General features: G+C 28.9%; 1 protein-coding gene across 1 annotated transcript in view; it reads left to right on the top strand.

Moving 5' to 3' along the window:
- LOC111628743 (LIM domain transcription factor LMO4-like) overlaps window positions 1-23,491 on the top strand; it is a 32,720-nt gene extending 9,229 nt beyond the window's left edge. The window contains exon 2 of the mRNA XM_023372585.1: window positions 22,785-23,491. Coding sequence (XP_023228353.1) covers window positions 22,785-23,055 — 271 coding nt within the window. The 3' untranslated portion in view covers window positions 23,056-23,491. The remainder of the gene's footprint in view (window positions 1-22,784) is intronic.
- Window positions 23,492-23,695: the final 204 nt, after the last annotated feature.

Below are 23,695 nucleotides of genomic sequence, written 5' to 3'. Positions count from 1 at the left end.
AAACTGTTTTGGTTCTATTTCGAGTGCTATACCGCAGCTTAAAATCTTTTAATTAATTTGCATTAATTAAAATAACAATAATAATAATTTATTAATTTGTTAATTGACATAATCTCGGATATTTAAACAATATATGTAATTTATTATTTAGATATTTAATCTATAAATCGACGCCTGGAAGATCGAAAATGATGTAAAACTATGCACTTCTTTCATAGGTTTTATCATTAAATAATTATAAAATTTATAATTATTTAAGTCTTTAGCAGTTAAGTTAACAAAGTATNTTTTTTTAAATGATCTAAATGCAATATAGAAACTGAAATTTGTCATAAAATCTGAAAAGTAATTTGTCATAAATTTATTATCTGAGGTTGAGAAATGAGAGGTTTGGTCCAAGCTAGTTACAAATATGAGAATGAAGGGTGACGCCTTTCATTTCTCAAATATAAAACAGAAAAACGAGATGAGATGCCTCACCCCTGTCTGAAACCATAAAAATATAAGAAAGAATAATGTTATCACTATCAAAAAGCTATTTGGGCTACAATTTGAAAAATTGTAGACCTATAAATTCCCACTGTCGTCTGTCTGTTTGTCTGTCCTTTCTTAATCTCGAGAAGTGAGTTAGGGAGATGAAAGCTGAAACCAGATATGGATAGCTTTGGGGTAAGAGGCGCTGATTAACTATATACTAACTTCCGGTGTAGATCGGAAGTCACGTTATTTCAATTCAAAAATTTTTTCCTGAATGGAGTTAGATTCTACCGCTAGCAGGAAAGTACGATGTACAGGGGCAAGACACTAATTTAATTTATGTTACTTTCGAATTTTTTTTACGTAAAATACTATATTTTGAGGCTCTTCTATGACTTGGGGCCGTAAATTTCTGTTGACATTTACTTTATCTTTTATAAAATGAAGTATATTGTAATATATGCAAATTAATTAATGCTCTTCAACATAACATAATTTTGAATATTCACTTTTTAAGTCATCTTTTAATAAGAATTTCTCAATAAAACAAATCATGTTATATTTAAAGTTAAAATATAAATTTTTAGAATTTGATTTATTTTTTACTTTTTCCTTTCAAAAAATTCGACATTTCTCATACAAATTAACCTTTAAAAATTTACTGTTAAGAGAGGCGGCCATACGAACTATTGACATTTTATATTAAACTGTATAACTAAAATATTCAAATATATTTAAAAAATATTCATAGATTAAGAATGTTAGAAGTTCGATTTTATAATATTAAATGTATACTTTCATTTTATATTTAATTACTTTTAAAAATTACATTGAATTATATCCGTTTAGATCTATCTAAATTCTACTTTTGTATTATTAATACGATTAAGGATTATATCCTAGGTCCTAAATGATATTAAATGGCTTATGTTTTATCTTGAACTACAACTAATTCGTCCTTTTTTCTTTCTTTCTTTCTTTCTTTCTTTCTTTTTATAAACGATTATCTATCAACCAATATCAACTGATATAAATATAAATACTGTATATAGAGAGTAATATCATTGATGTTGACTTATCTCGTTTTTTATGAGACATCTCGTTTGAATAAACCAAAAAACTCTTAGGAAAATTCGTTTAAATATATATTTATTTTATATTTATATAGAATTTTTTAAGGTTATATATTTAATTTTATTTCCATTTTCTTGAAATTTATCACCCGAATCTTGGGCATCTACGGAAGGATGGGAGTTTTTAATTATAGTTTTTTAAAATTGATTTACTGCGTTTTGCTTTAAATTATAGTAGGCTTTATGATATAATTTTGAAATATTTTAGAATTTATAAGTTTTTTAAAGTAATTTATTGTTATAGATCTCTCTACTATTGCTGAACGTTCGTTAAGGTTTTTACGTTTTTAAAAACTTTTTTAAGGAAAAACTTGTAGAAAAAATAATTTTTTTATTAAAATATCACATTACAGTATTTTGTTTAAAAACTATTATAATTAGAGAATACTTTCGAAGCAACCTAATTAATGATCATCTGAAATTTGCCTCTTTAAGAGATGTTATCTAATTTAAGGGCGAAAAAATTAATTAAAATAAAAAATTCTGTAATTATATGATTTCCTATTTAGTTTAAAATTTAAATTATTCCAAAAAAATGGAAAAAAATTGCGAACTCTAACCACAAAAATCACTGGGTTTGTGACTAGGTACAGTACGTGAGGTTCATAACGAAACATACAGGAGTAGGAGGAAGCGGAATTTTGATAGTTGAACAAAATATTTTGAATATAATCATATATATAGTGACGGATTCTCTTTTTAATAAGCTGCCCGTCCTTTCGGGCGTAAAGCTAGCAAATTAAACAAGCTACGTGCGAACTTTATTGATTTCCAATATGTCTACTCACGTCTATATTTCACTTCTACCTGTGGGATTTCTCCCACCTGTTCCACTACAGAGATGAGTTTTATAAGATGATTTTCTGCAATGTTGACCATCTTTTGGTCCTGTCTATCAAAATTTGATGGCTTGGGAATATTAATATATATATATATATCTGGTCTTTTTTCTTTTCTTCTGAGCGACAGTCGATCTAAAAAAGCATGAAATTATATTCGTCCTATCTAACACGATACTGGATATTCCTGTAAATAAATCTTTATATCGTTTGTATATTCGTAGACCCTGTGTTTTTATCTTAATTTTTTTTAGGTTTAGCATTATTAAAGCTCTAAAAAGATGATAGGCCCTCCTTCCTGCAGGACAACCATAAGATTATCTTGGTAAAGTAAAGCGCAAAAAGCGAAAATAAAGATAGAAAAAAAAAATACTAAAAGATTTCCTAAAATTTCTTCAAAATGTGTTTTTAGTTTTCTTTTGTCCAATTTGGTAGTTTTTTCCTAGGAATCGTTAGAGCGAATAGCGCTGTTTGTTACGTGATTCCATATGGTAACTTTATACGCCATTTAGGCTTTCTGAAGGGAAAAAATAGCGGATTAATATGATTCCTCGAATGTTTCTATGAATATCTTCTCTATAATACTTTCTTTTCAATAGCCTTCGTTTTAATATTTTTTATGAATATTCTTGATATTATTAGTTTCTATAGTAATCATTTATTTTATTTTTCCGTAAATATCTTTACAAATATTTGTATTATTTTAAGTTTCTGTGAATAGTCTTTTCTTTCAGTCTCCACATTGATGTTGTTATTTAGTGACATGTTTAAGTTGCCTTTTTAAAGCAATTTCTGTAGATTCTCTCTCTGTAATTTCTTTTAAATATTCTATTCCCTACCAATTTTTATGAATATTATCTCTACTTATATACTTTATTTTGAATAATCTTTTCTCTTATACTTCCACGAATATTCTTTCCTTCAGTAATTTCAATGAATATTCATTGAAATTACTGAATGATTTTTAGTAGTCTTAACTTTAGTTATTAACTTATGATTTTTAGTTGTCTTTTCTTTAACAATTTCAATAAATATTCTTTCTCTTTATAGTTGCTTTGCTTTGAGTATTCTTTTCTTTACTGATTTCTCTGAATATTCCTCTGTTTGTACTCTAATTTCTTATCTTTTCCTCTCTTTCTTTACTTTTTTAGAATAGTTTTTCCACCTGATAATTTGTGGACATTATCTCTCTTTTACAGTTTCTTTCAATATTCTTTCCCCAAATAGTGAATATTAAATGAAAATAATCATATTCTCTCTAAACATCTTCACTCCTAATTGTTATCACAAGTCAGTTTTACTCGTTTGAATATTCTCTTTCTTAATAGTTTCCATGCATAATTCTAACGTAGTTTTTTGTTTTTTTAATAAATATTCCTGCTCACAGCAGACGGCATCTAAGAATATTCCTTTCTTAATAATAATTATGTAAAGTCTTAAATAATTATAACGTCGAAGTTGGTCTCCTCGACTAGCTTAATAATAACTGTGTATTAAGGCTTCTTAATGAGGCTTTTCCGTCATGATTTCCACTAATTAAAACTCATTCCTAAATCAAAATGATGGTTTATTTAATTTAAATTTTGTAATTACTCGATAAAAATAAATATATATATATATATAAATTCATTTTCCTCCCTCCCCGTTTTAGAAAATTTTATCTTCAATATTATTTAGCGGATTAATAATAATGCATTTGATATGTAAATTGGTTAAGTTTGAATGCAGCTTTAAATTTTAATACCTTTTAATTAAAATTTTCTCTCATTCGTGAAATTCAGTAAAATTGACAAAAGGGGGAGCACGCAGTGGGGATGAAAGACACTCCGCACGCGCGCGCTCTTTCCACTTTTAATTCAGATGAAATTTGGCGAAATTTCTTGAAAAAAAATAAATAAATGCAATAAGGTTATGGCATTTAATGTTTTCGAATTTTATGTCTTAAAATCTATCATATATCTCATATTTCATTTACTTTAACTCACGACATCATTTTTTGCATTTTTTTAAGTTTTTCGGAGATAAATTTTGTTTAGGGAAACTTTTACAATTTCTTTAGCTAATGTATACGATGGAAAAACTGCATAAAATTTTAGTATTTTGTGCTAAATTGAAGAGAATTTTCTTGAATTTATGTGCATCTTTTTATGCAAAGATCGAACTTTACTTTTCCCCTTCCTAATAAATAATGTTGAAGCTAAGAATAGAAGGAAGTTCTTATCCGAAATCCACTCTTCTCGACTCTTTTACAGAAAATTTTTCCAACTTTTCCAAATTAATTTTGCCAATTTCCCTTCTTTTTTTTTCTTTTGGATCATATTTAAAACCATTCCAACGGTTTTTCCAACGAATTTTTTGTAAATTAATAAGTCTATTTCATTACAGTATTCATAATTTCATGCAATTATTTGATTGATTTTTTTCATTCAAAGTATTAAAATTCTATTAAAATATTTGATAAAAACGGTTAATTTTGTAATATTTTTAATGAGGAATTTGCTTTAATAAAATATAATTAGTGAGTTACAGTCAATTGAATAGCCAAAAAGGATGTGAGGAAATTTGATTTTAGGCTTGGAGTATTTAAATATTATTAAAAAAGTAATCAGTTTTTTAAATATTTAAATAAAAATTCCTTCTTTTAAGTAAGAACAACAGCTTAAAATGATTTATTACAACGGCATTACAAGTTGTTGTTATTCAAGATATAATTTCTGAATATTCAAAGAATGTTATTATTAAAACGTAATTACTTGTAAATTTTTGCTTAATGATAATTTAGATATTTCGTTAATTAAAGAAAATAATAAAGAATTTTTAGATGTAAGAAGGAACGAATACATTAACATACTCGAATTCCTCATTATTTAAATCTAATTGAAGTAAAATGACAAGTTCCTCATTAATTATGAATAAAATTATGAAAGAAGAATTTTTAAAATATTCTTAGAAATTGTATTTTTTTGAACATTGAGGAAAATTTTCTTCTATTTGTTAATTATTTTAATTTTTACTTTTATTGACAGAAAATGAAACTGAATACTATTAGCTTGGTAGCAAGAGTTTGCAATTAGTTTTATTGATGAAAAAATCAATTTTATTGATTGCTTGTAACAATTTTTCTCATTAAAGGAAGCTTTCTCCTGTTAGTAATTTTGTTAATTTTCTTCTATATTTTAACACCAAAAGTGGTTTTAACGCTTAGAAACCCTTAGTTTAATCAGCATGTTTAGCATCGTGTCTATTCATTCTTGTAGGAATTTATTAATTGCCATCCCCTGCAAAGCTTATTCGGTGTGTTAAACTTAAGCTACATTTCAGCTGGATCGTGTAACAAAAGAAATTTAAGGTTTCATTCACTAATTAACAGCTACAACTTCACACAAGTAAACCGTTCTGATTGATGGTTATTTTGGTCATTTAACAGAAAACCGAGCAACTTCATCTTCGAAGAGCTAGTTCAGACCGTTCCATTGCCTCATTTGGGACGTGGCACGTTAAATAACATTAGAGAACAGGTTTGTGTCTCATGGCAAAGTAATAAGAGAAATCCCGACACCTCATATCACCAAGTCCTATGGAATGCCGGATTGTGACTGCTGACAGATACCATATTAAGTTTCAATTCTTGGTCGCTGCAGACAGGCAATTATTTGGCGTTCTTAATGCTGGTAGCAGCTGTAAACAGGCCCACCAGACTAGTGGTGGGAGGTTATTGCTGCTGCTGAAGTGAGTGACGGCCCAGAAATTCGAACAAACACACTGAATGAATTCCTCTTGCGATCTTCTGTCTCTTTGATGTTTCACCTCCAATTTCGGTTTTTCTCTCTTTTTTCGCACTTTTCTCTTCTTTCTTTAGTAGCAATGATATTAATTTCTGATAATTTGTTTCATAATAACAATCGCTAGGTATCTTGTTTACATTGCTCTTAAATTAATCTGTTTATGTAATGCCTGCGTACGTTTAATCATTAATTGGTTTAATTTTTAAATTATATTTATGATTCAGCTTTATTGTGTTTAATTTTAAATAATTTATATCTTATTTTTTATATGTAGATAATAATTTTTAGCTATTAAGTGGAAATTTATCCTCTATTAAGCATTTAGAAGTTGAATTTTGATATTTGTACATATTTTTATTCGCTGTTCTTACTATTTTTTAGTTAATTTATTTATGGAAAAATGTTATATATCGTGAACAATCTCCTTATAAGGTATTCAGATAACGCACACACTTAGGATTTTAAATGCGATCTAAGTGTCGTTATTATGAATAAGTTTCTCAACTAGTAGATCGCGACTCCCAAAACGGTGTCTATTTCAGGGTCTTTTGGGATTCCTCGACTAAAAACATTTGAGAGTCTCAGGGGTAGAAGTACTTTCTATATTTTCGCACAATTTCAATCATTAAAACTGCTAATTTTTATATAAAAAGAGCGTTAAAATATAAAACTATACGATAAAGCGTTGAATTTTAACTCCTCGTATAAGATATTAACATATTGAAGAGTTAATTCTTGGAAGAATTTAGTGATGATAATCATTCCTTAATATATTTTACTAAATAATTATTTTATCAAAAGAATCTCTCTCTTAAAGGTCTTAAAGGCAATGAAATTATTAGAAAGTCTCATTATCTCCGAAAATAGATCTTAATTAATCGATTTAGTGTTTCAGGTTCATTAATTTCTTTAATTAATAGTTAGGAACCATTTGGTAGAGAAACTATTAGAAGATTTTAATTACTTTGAACCATTTTGTACACTTAAGCATATAAGGTCTCATTAATTACTTTAATCAATATCTGTAATGTTATGGCATTATTGATCTCATATATGACTTAATTCCATGCCTTCTCCTCCTAAATTATCATATTTTATTAACATTGAGACTACTTTATCAACGGTAAATAATTTTAATATTTTATAAATTATCTTATTTTTTCTTTTAATTTTAATATACATCCTTTAAATTGACTTTTTAAAATATATTTTAATAAATTAGTTTAAAGCCTGGTTTATAAAATGAGTCTACATTTAATGTTTACTCGTTAGAATCCGAACCTAAGCCTTGTATATAGCATTGTTATTATTATTATTCGAACTCTGTGAATCTTTGCAAAGCACTGTTCATGAAGGTTGTGAGTTTGAATCCACGAACCATCTTCAGTGGGAATACTTACTGTAATGTTGTTGACATTTCATAGGCGAGTTCTGGGTTGAACCTACGATCTTTAGTACAAATATTTTTGTCCGTGTTCTAATCTGCGAATTAGTAATAGTTACTTGCATGGGTTCCACACTATAATCTGCAATAGCAATGTTTCTATTCGTGGTCGAACTCTTCAAGTTCAGTGACAGTGGGTCCACCAGTGACCGAATGGATAAAACTGCTGAACACTGGTAATTTGTCGCGGGTTTGTGTGCTAGCAGAGAAATTTTTCTAAGTTTTCTTCACATATCTAACACCCAAATAGGAGCATTTTCCCATAGAAAGTCCTCTCGTGAAGAATCCTCCTTGGCAGATGACCCAGTTGTTGCATTGCCTTATTCCTGTGACAATGGTTAGTACTGCAATTTTTAAGTGTTTCGAATTTCCAATCTTCGGTAGCAATGCTTTTATACTTGTGTCCGAATCATAAAACTTTTAAGTACTATTGTTTGCTCGAATGATTTAAATCTTCAGTAGCGATATTCTTGCTCTAAACTCGTGAACTTCAGCGGTAGCGCTTAGTGTTATCACTGAAGTTCACGAACCTCCGCTAGCGATGTTTCGTGACCCTAATCTACGAATTTCATTATCAGTTTGCTCGTTAGGGTTTGAACTCATGATTTTTCAGTAATAATACTTCATATTTATATATCAGGAAAAATTATTTAATCTTATGTTAACGTTAAATTAAGCAATTTTGTTTAATTTTTTCTGCATTTATGAACGTTTAGTCTTTAAAGACAAGATATTTTAAATAAAAAGTATATTTATGTTTATTTTGGAAAAAGATTTTAAAAATAAATAATTATAATAATACAGATATAAATTAAAAAAAAATAAATCTAAAATATAGATTAGATCCGAAATCTCCGTTCTTTTAACTGCAAAATGTTAATACTATTGAAGGACGTGGGTTCGGGGATCTTGATTTTTCCACATCGTCTTATTGTTTACTGTTAACATCGAATAAGTCTGTTTTATTTTAAATTACTATGGAACTTGTACATTGTTGTATGATCTTATTTCACTTTTAAAATTTTTATGAACATTCCCTGTAAAAAAAAAGAATGTATATTATCTAAAATATTTTTAATTAAAAATTTTTTAATAAACTAGCAACATTAAAGTATAAATTTTAAATAAATTGTGTTCAGTCGAAGAAGAAAATTTCAAAGTAAAATGTTCAAACGTGTGGGATCTGAACCCACATTCTTAATTAAAAGTAGTATTTATTTAAAATAACTTTGAATGTTATCCTGGTACTGATAACATCGGTTCGGTCCTCATCTATTTAAACATTTTAATTTAGATTTTTTCCTTTCATTGAAAGTTGATCCATTAAAATTTACACTTTGGGTCAATTTTCAGTCTTTGAAAGTGTAAAATCGAAAATGTTTAGATGAATAAGGGCTGAACTCTCGTTCTACACTAACAAAATAGCATTCAAAGGGCAAATTTTAAATAGACGTTCAGTTCAACTGAGAATTCAAATTAAAACATCATTAACGAATGAATGTGGTCCGAACCCACGTTCTTCGCTAGCGATGTTTTTAATATTTATATAATAATAATAATAATATTTAAAATATTTTTAATATAAAATAAAGTTATTTACAACTTTTTATTTCCATTTTATTATTTTTTGTATCTGTATTTGAAATATAACAGTTATGATTCTGGATATTGTTCATATATTTTAATGTAAAAAAAATTTGTTTTGAAATGTTTCTTTTGTATATGAAAATTTCTTATATTTTTTTAATATTTTATACGATATTTTTCTGCTGTTGAATATTTTTTTAAATAAAAACTTCCACTAGAAAAAAAAAAATAGAGTACAGAATATGATTTGTAAAATTGAACATAAAAAAAAGCTAACTTTATTACCGGAATGTTATTTAATTTACAGTATGAAAAAACAAGTTTTTAATTAGGATTTTTAGAAAATTGTGGTATTATTTAATAGCTTTATTTAGCAAATTTTTAAATATATTTTAATTTTTTACTTGATTTTTTTTCTCGTTATCTTCCCATTTTGATTGCCATCTTCGCGTATATTTAAGCACCTTTTTTTCTTGTTGTTGTTGTTGCGTATTTAGTGTTTTTTACTGCATTTTTATATAAAATCATTAAAATTTACATTTAAGACTATTTTTAAAACATTTTTCGATATAAAGTTTTTCCTGCTTCATGTTTTTTCTTTAGCTTACGAATTATACTTACAAAGCTCAGTTTTTTATTTTTCTCGATTTTAAACTACATTTTTTATATTAAAAATTCTTAAATGTGTTTTTAAAGTATATTAATTAATTTTTGAATTTATAAAAAATTTTATTCCCAATTTTTACCTTTAAAAGCAAGTTTACTTTGCGAAGAGATGCTCTAATTTGATCCTAGATTTCTGAAGATTCTAATATTTTAGAAGAAATTTCATCTTTTCCTGTAATTTTTACCGAACTTATCTTACTCTAAAAATCTTTTCTACTATTTTATATAATAAGTAAAACAAAACAAACAAAAAAAACTCAAAGAACAACCTTTACAACCAAGAATTCATTGAAGAAAAATTCAATTTCTTAAAAACTCTACGTAAACAAAACAATTCGAGTTAAAAAAAATAAAAAAAATAAAAATATTTTCCCTAAACAAAAACTTCATCATTTTGATTTAAACTTTATTCACTTATCAATTTCCTAGATGTTATTTTTGTCGTCGTGAATGTCCTAACGTTCGATCGCATTCCGTTAATGCAACATGATTCATGTTTGTGCAGCAAGAAACAGACAGCACGTTGTTTTGCATACGAAGCATTTCACTTAGCAGACGATCCCTGAGCAGACGGTATAGTGGATCAATCCATTTACAAATACTGAAAACTTAATGTGTCAGTCTGTATTTTTTTCTTCTTCTTCCTCTTCTTCTTCTTATCCTTTACCCCTGAAAGTTATTCTTCACTGCCCGTCAGAAATCACTTTGTTAAAGTGGCATTCGTGAATTTTTTCTTCTTTTTTTTTAATATCGAAGAAGTGGGGAGGGAAGAAGAAGGTTTTAAGTTTATAAATTTTCGTGAGTTTTACCTTATGGAAATTACTTGCCATGATAGAATTTCACTTCGCCTAATTCGTAAAGTTGTTCTGTTATTGCGTTATTGTACGTCGCTGAAATGGATCGAAATTCGTGCGAAATTCCTGCAGAATTCTACTCAATTGTTCTTGTGTTATTAAATTATAGTTTCTTCTACTTAAAAAAGTATAATTTAGTAGTAAAATACTTTAAAATAGCTCCAAAACGATGCTAAACGTTTGGACCGTCAGAAATCTCTCTGTTAAAGTGGCATTCGTGAATATATTTTTTAATATCGAAGAAATGAGGAGGAAAATAGGAGAAAAGAAGATGACGATTTTAAGTTTACAAATTTTGTGTTTTTCATTATGGAAGAATGACAGAATTTTACTTGGTTTAATTAATTCGTTGTTCGTCTATTTCTTGCGACGTTCGATCGTAACGTCACTAAAATGATTCGAAATTTGCGCGAAATTCTTGTAGTAACTTACTCGATTGTTTTTATATTATTAAATTTTAGTATATTATACTTATAAAAATATAAATTAGTAGTAAAATACTTAAAATTTTCTCTACAAAACGATGCTAAACTTTAGATTCTTTCTAGAGTTCGTATATTGATTCTCTTATCAACTATATGTAACTTTATCGTTTATAACAGTTATTTTCAGATTAGTTATAGTTACTCACTTACAACATCGGATATTTTAATAACTAATTAATGATAAATTAACGATCGTTAATTAGCATTTACGTATTTAACGAATGTATCGATTGATTAAGTATCGAGTTATTATCCATCGGAAAAGTATAGAAGATAGAAATTACAAGAAGACAAAGCTTCATTAGTTCTTCAAGAAACTTGTTTTCTTCAAAAGAGAGCGAGAGAGAGGAAACAGAAAAAAAAGAAAAAGAAGAACCAAAAAAAAAATGAGAGAGGAGAGAATCCACTTTTGTAATAAAAGAATGATGATCTCCATCTTCAAGCAATTACTTCTATATTGAGAGACCACAGTTTTCACTCCTAAACTTTTCATCTCACTAATTAATTTTCTGCTCTTCTTCAAAAAATGACAGAAGGGGGCACCGAAGGGGGAGACTTAATTAGCAAAATCTCTGGCCACCCACCGCTTCAAAATGGCGACATTCTCTTCGATATCATAAAAGTTTTCGATGCAAATTAAAGAAACGGTGGGATACGGTTTCCTCCCCCTTATATATATAAATGTGTATTAAACTTTTATCATCATCATGATAATTATGTTTTTAATTAAAAATTGCTAAGAAAGTGATTAAAGTTTTCGTTTTATAATCGTTTTAAATGTCATAAAACGTTAAATTCCTTAACTTTTAAAAATTATTTTAAGGTTCTCCAACAATTTTGGCTAATTTTGTGGAGTAAAATAGCGATTATATGGTTAATTATCATAATTAGTTAGCTGTTTATCTTAATTATATAGAATGTAGTTGTTTCATTATAGTTTTAATCGGAATATTTGAAGATTCTTCGATAATTAATGATGATGAGAAGATAATGGGAGATGTTTTAATTTTTTTGAAAAGGATGATGCTAATTTACCATTGTGGTATGGTAATTACGTGACTTTATCTCCATTTTATATCCTATTTATCATCACCATTAAAACAAATATCTGATTACTTTGAATTATCATCATCATCATCGTATATGCTGGATTAAATAATAGTTTAAAATGTTGAATTTTAAATTATTATGATGATTTTTAAGCTGTTATTCCAAATTAACACTAATGATGATGATCGACCCACCAAAAAAATTCTAAATTAATTTTATTATTATTTCTGGTTGAATTTTGCTACACATTTATCTTTAATCGATTTAAAAACTGATTTACCCATTTTTAATTATTTAAATTAATAATTTAACTTGACTCTGATTAGATTTTCTCTTTCTTTTACGATTTGTAAAAGGGTAAATATCATGAAAAATTCAAAAAGAAAATTTTATTAAGGTTTAGTAGGAGAAATAATATGAAATATTAAGAAGAAAAAAATATATATATTATATTTTATGTAGAAGATAATAAAAATAATAGCATTGTTGTTGTTGTTGTAATGCTGTAATCCGGAATGAAATAACGGAAATATATATATATATTTATATATAATCATCATCTTTTTATAGAAAATATAAAATCAAATCAAAAAAATTATTCTCTTTATTTATTTTTTATATAATAATTAGTTTAAAATAATAGAAATAAAACGGTCACTTTTAATACATTATTATTAAGCTTTACATTTAAAACGACGATGATGATGATATGATTTTTTTTTAAGTTTTTACGCCGAATTAATACTAATGATGGGGCGATGATGATGATTTTTAAGATCGTATGATGAATTAACATTACTATGATGATGATTTTTATTTTTTTTCTTCTAATTTTTCTTCCATTTTCATCCTCTCTTCTCTATTTTGTAATTGTAATAATCGACTCGTTTATCTCATCTTTTCATCTTCTTCATTAATTTTCTCATTAATTCTGTAATAATAATTACTTTTTCATGAAGATAATTTAATATTATTATTAATAACCTTCTGATTAGAGAAGATTACTTAAAGGAAAAAAAACAGAGAAAGCGCATCTTTAATTTAAATTTTTATTTAAATATTAGAAAAAACGGAGATTAAAATTGCATTTTTTAATTACCGTTACAGTAACAAAAATTGTTTCTATAGTAACGTAGTGATGCTGCTATAGTAACAAAATTTGTTACTATAGCAGCATTATCGGTTGCTACTACAGTAGCAATGAGTATTATTATTATTATAGAGTTTAAGGTAGAAATTATCATCGGAAAAAGGTAGGGATTAAGGGGGAAAGAATAATTTTATTGTCGAACATACAAACTTTCATTCATGTAAATCAACAAGTAAAGACGTTGATACTTGAACTTTCTTAAAAAGAAAGGCCGACAGGTGCGTGTTGTGTGTATTAACATATATATTGGAGAGGGAAAACAGGGAATTGTGGGAAAAGGCTGACATTTACTCCTGTCGTTTTATGAAGTGTCTATGATACAAGCTTCCATGAAGGAAAGAGAGATTGTGGTTGGACAACAGATGGTGGACCCTTCTACTTTATTGCCAACAGACTATTACAGCTTTCTCTCTTTCATTTCATTTGTTCTTTTCAGCTTTCTTAATAATAGACAATAAAGCTTTCATCCATCTATATCTTTATATATAGTATGTGTGTTTGTCGGTCTGTCTGTGTTCAATGGCATTCAAAGTTGATATAAGAATGTTGCTGTTCGACAATAAAAATGCATTTAGTATGTTGTTTTAAATAATTTAAGTTTATTTTAAATTCGGTTATACGAGTACGCGCGTGCTTGTTTACGTAATTGTTAAATGTTTAACAATAGAAAGGCTCGTAAACATTTATTTTAGATCATAATTTTAATAATCTTATCACTATATTAGGAAACGTTTGTGTGTTTAGTGGCACTTAATGTACGAGTACACGAGTGGTTACGCTCAACAATTGAACATCACTTTGTATCATTTCGTTTGTTTTACATCATAATTTCAATAAACTTTCGATTTGGTAGAGAGAAATGTACGCATATTTTTTGTGTATTCAATAGTGTTCAGTCTCTAATAAGCGTGTATAAGAATCATTAGGTTCAACAATAGAAAAATATCGAATTAGTAACAACTTTCTTATTGAAATATCATTTAAAGTGTATTTGATTTATGAGCATGAACAGAATGCCATTGAATGTTCAGTTGTATTCTGCTTCGGTATAAGAGTTTTGATGTTCAACAGATGTTTTTAATTATGACTTTAATAATAATCAGTTCAATATAGAGAGATTTTAGTTTCAAGTATAAATGAAGGCCTTATAATTCAATACATACAGGAAAATTTTGATATGAATAGGAATAAATTTCATTGAATTCGAATATGTTCATGACATTTAAGATGTCAGAAATATATAAAAGTTTTAATTTAGTTTTATTTATTTATCTAAATATTTTTTAAGTTTTAAAGAATATAAAATATTGTTCTAATTATTAATTTTATAATTCTATTTTAAAGAATTTATTAAAAATTTTTTAAAATAGAATTTCAGCAAAACGTATTAAACCCTCAAATTACGCATAAAACTGTAAATTTACACGTAATTTACGTGAATTTAAGTTGCATATTAGTTAACTTTTAAGGATATTTCGTGAATTTTCCGAGTTTTTGACGTAATTTATAAAATTACTTAAACATTTTCTTCTTACTCTTCTCTTCATCCATTTGGACAAACTTAAACATTCGTGTTCAAGAATCTCAAGTTCTATAACTGAGTCAAACTGCCCGTCACTTTACAAATTCCAACATACATCATCCACACTTGCAGATTAATCATCAGAGGATGATAGAAGAGAAAGAGAGAGAATGCAAAGAGGAAAAAATGAAAGGAATGAGAACATTTCACGAAAATACTTTTTAAAAAGTTTGTTTGGAATAACTTTTTCTATTTTTAAAGTTTCTCAATTATTTCTTTGTTGTGTACGAACATTAGAGAAAAGTTCTCTTAGTTTCCAAAGAGAGAGAGAGTGAGTGAGTCGTGTTGAACGATCGAAACTCTTCTGCAATCAACTACATCCTTACGGGAGAGAAAACGAATCAATATAAGGGAAATCAGGGCCTAGCTAATTGCTAAGCTGATGACAGCAGTTGGATAATTGGATTGCCTCTCATCACGATTGTATACAATGTTGACTCGTTCGACCCGTCTAAACATAACTTTACTATACAACAAAGGAAATCTTCGTTGAACCGCCGTTTCTTTCAAGGGCCGTTGAACACTTGCTTCTATAATTAATGCCGTTATTATTACATGTTGCACATAGAAAATTCTAAAATATAGGCCTATATTTTTTCTTTTTTATTTTGTGCTTTTTTTTATTCCAATTTCTTCCAAAAAAAAGAGAGTAAAACTTACTAATCAGTTGTATTCTGTACTTCAAAATGTACAATACAATCAAATTGTTCTCTCGAGTCCAATTGCTCCAAAAAGTGTGTACTATGTTCTTGACTAATCTGCTTCAAAATATGTACTCGTATAAGTTTAGTCTTCTTTTCAATTTCTCCAAGCCTACATTCATGCAAATTGTATTCTAATTAGCTTTAAAATATATACTGCATGTAAATTGCTTCCTTGTCTTCAGTTTTCTCCAGAAATGCATATTCGTTTAAATTGTGTTCTTTACTCCAGTTTGCCCCAAATCTGTACTCTTGTAAACTGTTTCTTGAATTTAATTCGCTCTAAAATATGTACTGTACAACTTGTATTCTTCGTTCCAATTTGCTCCAAAAATGTATACTCTTGTAAATTGTATTATTTGCTCCAACATATTCCAAAATCGTACTATTTACTCTAAATTTTTCCAAATATATGTTCTATTGCAAATTTCTCTTTGATTTAACTTTCTTCAGAATATATAATTACCAATTGTACTTTACTCTATAAAAAAGTACACATTTGTAAATAAATGACATATATTTAATAAGGAATATGTATTATGTTGTTATAAAATAATAAAATTTATTGATTTTAAAAGAATTACAAATTCCTACTTCGTATACAAACTTAATTCAATATTTAATAAAATATATATATTTAAACTTTTTAAAATTCATATTTTAATATATTAAATATGTTGTAAAAGAATTATTTGGAGGTGTATTAATTTTAATAATATCTTTGAGACATTTAAACTTATTGTGGTTTTAAGCTATAACATATGAGTCCATTTTTTTCTTGTATTACAGTGATAAATTTAAAAGCACGAGGCCCTAAACTTTAGCCTTGAATCTTCAGGCCTTAAGCTGGTTTATGTATAAATCCATCGGTATTTTGAATATTTAGTATAAACTATAAATATATTTTTAAATAGGAAAAACTTTATAAGTTTAACGTGCCTGAATTCGTCTCAAATAGAGGAATTCCTCTTTGTTTTCTGTGCATGTTGTACCGACAGAGACGAATTAAAAACTCCATTAACAAGACACAAGGAAGGTTTGTATTTGAACAATTCTCCCCTCTCTTCTTAATGGCTTTTTCGATCTTTTTTTCTTTTTTTCCTTCTCGTTTCGGGTGTCATCTGACAAACACATGCGTCCAGTATGAGGTCGTTTGCTTAATGCTTTTATTGTATTTAGAAACGACCACCATTGTGAGACATGCAACTTCACAAAATGTCTCGCATGCATTCCTCTATAAACGTCATTACTCACGGGTTTCTTGTCCGTTGTTTACAATTTGTCCCGAAATAATTGATTAAATGTCTTTTAGAGGCTTACGATTGGTTGCTATGTTTTTTTGAATTTTTTTGAAAAAAATTAATCAATTTTTCTTCGCACGTGTTAAAAACTTTGGTTATACTCTGCTGGAGGAGTATAAACAAGTATTACTTTAAAGATAAGTTTTAGTTCTTAATGAGAATTGATAGTTTGATTTATTTATCATATTTGAGAAGAGATTAATGCCAGGATTAGTAGTGACAGGGGGGAATATAAATTGAAGTATTTTCGAATTATAGCCTCCCACCAATCTCCTCGCTCTCTTTCTTAACAAGTTTCGGAGGAGAAGAAGCCTTGTGCAGTGCTGATAAGTTTCAATTTAAAGTCCACCTTTTCGTTAGCATAATATTAAACTGATGATTTCCAAGTAATTAAAAAGTGTAGAAAATAAACCGCCCATTTCCAAACAAATATTATCTACTGGGAATTAAAGCGCTAAAGATTCCACTGCCTGCTTCTTTAGGAATATTCTCTCTTAATTTGATTATTTTTGTCGCCTTCGAAATCAATCGCTTCCTCTTAATCGAAAGGTCTTGATTAGCGCTTCACCATTTATCATCTCTCTTTCTGATTAATTACGCTCCTGTCGCAGGAGCGATTAGGAGCTACTCCTAATATGAGACTTGTCATTTGAATTTTACCTTTATCCCTGTAGAATATTTCTCAATATTCTGCCTAAAATCTACTTCATACTAATTAATATTCATGCGATAAGTTATTATGGAAGATAATTAAGAATCATTGTTATTATAGTACTTAGGAAAATTTACTCATTATCATTTTATATCCTTCACACTCCTGAATACCCTACTTTTAAAAAAAATGGCTCATGTCTAACGATGCTATCATCGAGTAAATGACAGTATTAACTTATATATATTTTTTTTTTTAAATTTCCGCTTCTTAAAATTTTTTAATTCGTTTATAAAAATGGGAAAATGATAATACGTTTTTAGATAAATTTTCCGTTAATAATTAAAATTTTATAAACAAAGCCGATTGGCTAATTTGAAATTTTTATTTAAATTTCAAACCAGCCAATCATTTTTGAGTATAGCCCGTCATTTTTGATTCGTTTTTCTTAAATAACTATTATTTAACGTAACGAAACGGAAAATTTGGAAATTGAAATGATCCAATGAGCTTCGAGTATGCCCGGCGTTTAACGTTCGATGTCGTTAATGGAACTTAGTGATATCAATGGTAGGTTTGTGGCTTGGTTTCGACCTAGAAAATAGCTTGCGGATAGAGGTCGAGAACTGGACATAGAAAAATCTCAGTTGATTTCTATCACGTGTGATCGAAAATGCGGTCACGCAAATCGGCAAAGAGGGTAAAAAGCTCAGATGGCTGTTAGAAGTGTTTGCTTTTCGGAGACATCCTCTCTTCTCCACTCTAAAAAAATAAAAAAATATATATATATAAACGAAAAAAGGAGGGAGAGAGGAAAAAAGGGACTAAAACGGGACTTCTGTATCCATTACCTTTCTGTTTACTTGTCTCATACGGGTGGCTTATTTCTGCTTCGTGAACGGCGATGTCACGGGTGTCTTCCCCAACTCTTTTCACATTTTGCTTCCATTTTTTTTCTTTTTTTTAATTTCTTTTACTTTCAGCTAATTTAGTTCAATCGTTAATCATAATTTAAATTGGGATGACAAAATTACTGTCTAAATTATTACGTCATTAATTTAATTATTTGCCATTGATTCGCCAGCTTATTAAAATTTATGGCTTGCCAAACGATTCCAAATAATAAAACTTTTCTCTCCCTTTCTCTCGTTCTCTCTTACTGGAATTTGTTTGACAAACGATTCAAACTTAAAATTAAACCGTGATTGGTTCGTTACGAGCAGGAAATTGTTCTTGATTGGTTCGTTTCCTGTTTAAAATTCGTGACTTGGAAAATAACTGTTAAAGTTTTATTGAACTATTTAATTTTGAACATATATATATTTAATTTTCATTGATTAATAATTATCATTGCAAATATGCATATGTAAAGTATATAAAACTTTAATTAATTGTAACTAACGAGTCTTTGAAGTGTCTTTGTTGGCACTTTAAGTGTTTGAATCACGCAAGACTTTTTAGTAACATAGATTCTACTAAACTAGTGATTCTTAATTTTTTTGGGCTAGTGGCATACAGTTTTTGGGATCGCATCAAAATATGCCCTTACATGTTTAAACGAAACGTGATGTTAAAGGTCTGTAGTGTTATATATATATAGTATTAGAGTAAAAACTATCATTTTAAAATAACTTTTTGATATTTTGTGGCGCTCTTATGAGACGTTCGTGGCACACCGGCTGAGAATCATTGCAGAGTAAATCATACCTTTGGCACGATTACCTTCTTTCAATAATAAATTTCCATTTTAAATAAATAAATAAAAATAAAATCTGCAGTTTATGGTTGAACGAGCAGCTCGGATTTTTATCAGTTTTGAACGTATATATGTAGAATTTTTTTTTAATTTTCAAGATTTAAATCGTTCAAATTAATTTGTCATGTGTTTCTCATTCTCGTTTTTAAGTTGGAAAACTACTTTTATTACTTATTCATATAGTAATAATAAAAATCCGGCAGTGCGTGAAATCGTCTTTATGATTTTCGAATATAGCCATACGTTTACTTTTGCTTATTGCACAAACGTCGAGCACTTAATCATTCTGATTTGAGTTGCTATCGGACGTCGCAAATATGGAGGGAGGGTTGGAAAGAAGGAAAAAATTGAGGGAAAAGGGTGAAAGTTATGGAAAGTAAAAACGGCGATTTTTAAAATATTCATCCGAATAACCAATTTCCAACGGTAAAGCCCATTACTTCATACTTGGCTCGACGCTGCTTTAATGAAATATCGCGTGTACGCCTTTCATTCCACCTTATCGCCTTTGACATCCAATCAAACAAGAATGTCATAATCACGTAATCACTTATCCTATTGGTTATTATTGTAGGCAATGACGTGAGTATGAAAACGGTATCATTTAAAGACAAGTTTAATAAGAATATTATCCACAATGCGCGGGGAGGAGGAAACGAGGGCAGTTGGGGAGGGTGTGGAGGGGGAGAAAAATCGCAAAACGTTCACTTTAGTGCCGGAGCCGGCCGCCCAGAGCGCTGCGATCGGCTCGAAATGAAGTAGAGAGAGAGAGGGGGTTAGCCCGTTCGTTTATTGCCGGCTACAATAGCCTGGCTCTCAATCATCTCGGACCCTTTCGAAATTAAACAGAGCGTCACCCGGCAACGCTAGACTGAAGCGGGCGGGGGTGCGGCAGGCGGAAGGGGGGTGAAGATGATTAAAGGCGGCGGAAGTATTCGCCATCGTGCGCACCTAGAGTGAAGCGGCTTTTGAGAAGCGGAGTGCGACAAATTGAAAGCAAATAATAATGCATCGTCGGTGCAGAGTAATTAGCGGGAAATTGCAAATGCGGGACAAGGTGCCAAATATTAATTTAAGTCGAAACGCTCTAGTGAAAAGGGGGAGTTTGGGGATACGAAAATGGGGGGGCGAGAAAACGTCCCTATTCATAGCGCGCATTTTAGCATCTTTTTGATGGGGATAGTTTTATGCCATTGCAAAATATCGGGTTCGTTAGCGAGTCGGGTGTGTTAAGCTTCGGGCGTTTGATATCCAAAAACTTAAAAGTCGTACGACGCGAAGTAGAAGGAAGGAGGGAAAAAAATTCTTGTAACTCCTTGGATTTCCTGCAAATTAGAAATTGGCTTGAAGCATTTTGTTGGAACTAACTAGATTTTTTAAAGTTTTTCGTTGTTTTTCAGCATGCCGTGTTGTTCTTACTTGATTAAGTTGTTCTTTATGTAGTTCGTGTTTGTTATTCATCCGCCTTCTTTGTAATGGAGATGGAAGAAATGAACCGGATGCAAAGAGATCCATAGATGAATTTCGTACCAAAAATTTTAATTAAGTAGCAATATATGGGGATTTATGGATAGGTCAATTTTGGATCAATTCTCATTCGAAATTACAATTTGTTTGCAACAATTGTAAATTGTTAAACTGAAATTAAATTTTAAGAGGGAAATGAGATTTTAGAGCCACTAACTGAAATTTAAATTGGTATTTCCGTAAATTATTTAATAAATTGCATTGTGCCAAAAATGGTTTAATCAATTAAAACTTAATCACTAAAATTATCCGAATTATTTCGGGTTAACTGAGTTTATAATTGGATCATTGTTTTGGTGTGATTAAATTATATTTGCAATAATTATTTTCTGCGCCACAATATTACATATTCAAATTACTTCATAGTATTATACGTAAAAATTCTTTTTGAATGCGTTAATTGTTGGATGATGATGAATATTAACTTATATCTGCATATTCATTAATTAAATAATTACAACTCGTTCTTATTTGGTAATATTCAGAATATTCAATATTTCTAAATTTGTACGCTATTCGTATTAATGTTTATTCAAGAGTTTTGTTAGATAAACCACAAAGAATCTCAAACTCCAATTTATTCACAATATACGGAAAAAATCTCAATTCTTTGAATGTAAAATTTTAATTTTAAAATTTATAATTCTAAAATTAAATTCCTAATTTTATGTTCTATTACCTCTTAAGTATGTGTCTTCGTTTGAATTTATCAAATATTCTCTTTAATTTTGTTAATGTTGCAGAAGTTGAAAAACATCAATAATAATAAATCATTCGAAATAAGAAATAAGTTATATTGTATTTTAAAAAGTAGCTTTGAATATATTTTTTAAAAATTTTAAAATAGGTACTAGATTTTTATTCCATTGAAAAAGTCTAAAGATTTGAAAATTATTGCTTGAAAAAAAATAGAAAAAATGGGCTGCTTAGATAGTACCAAAATAATATCATTTGACCTCAGAAGCAGATAACCTTTTTCCACAAAAGACCAGGAGAATGCTTAACTTAACCACAAGTCCAACAAAACTTTTTCTGATGTAACATTGTTATTTCTTTCTTCGGATCCAAAATTCAATTTTCAGATAACTTCCCATCCGCCATGTTGATTTCTCCAATGTCTTTTGCCCAAATGCAACAGTTAAGTCGATTTATAAGTCGAACCTCACTCATCCCTAAAGCTTCTTTGCCTAAAGTGCATATAGACTTTTTTACCATTTTTTCCGGCATACATATTTTATAAATTGTTAGATAATCACTTTATATGTATATATACTTTTTTACCTCCATCTTAATTTGCGTCTGTTTTTGAATCACTTTGATGATTGGTATAGTACCTTTTTTTTAATATCTCTGCCAACAAATAAAATAATAATATTTTCTTTTAATATAAAACTAAAAGTATTAATTAAAATTTTGAAGTGAAAAAAAAATTCAAAATTAATTATCTTCGCTTCATCCGAATAATAACAATTTTTCGCCATGTTAATGAGTTGGGATGATGAACCGCCATTATCGCTTATTCTCTGTAATTAGTGACGTCACATCCGTAGACGGATCTTTTGATATCGACTCTCTGTAGGAAATTTATAATTAATGAAGTTTTAAAATTAATCTTCATTATTGTGAGTTAAGAGAATTACCTTTTGCTGTCTCGCACATTTTCGTTTTAATGGAAGATATATAATAAGATATAATACATTTTAACGTTACGAAATTTATGTTCTGCGCGTTTTTATCGTTCGCTGCAACGTTGCAATTGTGATTTATATTAAATTTTGTATCCGTCTCTTTCTAGGTTGTTCGGAAATACGGGAGCATGTAGCGCATGTGGCCAGATGATCCCTGCCAGCGAATTCGTCATGAGAGCTCAGAACAACGTTTACCATCTAAAATGTTTTGCCTGCGTCAAGTGTCACAATCAACTGGTGCCAGGTGATCGTTATAATTTAGTTAACGGTTCAGTATTATGCGAACAGGACTGCCTGAAAATGCTTAAAGGCACAACCAGTCCAGCAGGAGTGAGGAAGAACAGCAAAGTCCGTGTTGGTTCTGCCATAAAAGTGTGACCAACCTGTATAGAGTCTAACCCTTAAAGAGAGAGAAAAAAAACCTCCCAAAAAACAAAACAAATAAAAACTATAAACAATTTTTTCGGGTTGGTTTAAATCATCTTTTGTCCCATTTCCTCAACCCCATCTGCTCACTTGCTCACCATGAATCGGATTTAAAAAATATACAATAAAAAAAAACTTTTTTGATGGATCGAGTTATATGTAACGAGGTGTAAGAAGTGTGCACTTCTCTATTAAAAAAAAAAGAAAAATTGCATTTTTCCCCCTCAATAATTGAGGTTAAACAGTATATAAATATGAACGAAAAACCAATTTTTTTGATTGACTCCCTCAAAATGAATTCTTTCAGCTCAAAAATATTGAGCTAAACTTGATCAATTTTAACAATATGGATTCATATCGAGATAATAAAAGATCTGTTGAATTCGGACTTGTGAATTATTATTTTTAATTTTAATTTAAAATTACTCATTTTTTCGATTAAAATAAAATATTTAATACTTATTTAAACGTTTGAATTTTTGGAGCTATCCATGTAATAATCTTTCACGCGTTAACACAAATAAAATCAAACTAATATTTTTATCTCTAAATAAGAAACGACTTTCTGCTGGATGAATATTACTTAGCATCA

Source organism: Centruroides sculpturatus, unplaced genomic scaffold (assembly GCF_000671375.1).
Source record: "Centruroides sculpturatus isolate CEXI.00-Female unplaced genomic scaffold, Cexi_2.0 scaffold453, whole genome shotgun sequence".
Lineage (NCBI taxonomy): Eukaryota > Metazoa > Arthropoda > Arachnida > Scorpiones > Buthidae > Centruroides > Centruroides sculpturatus.
This window is presented reverse-complemented; position numbering and strand designations above follow the sequence as displayed.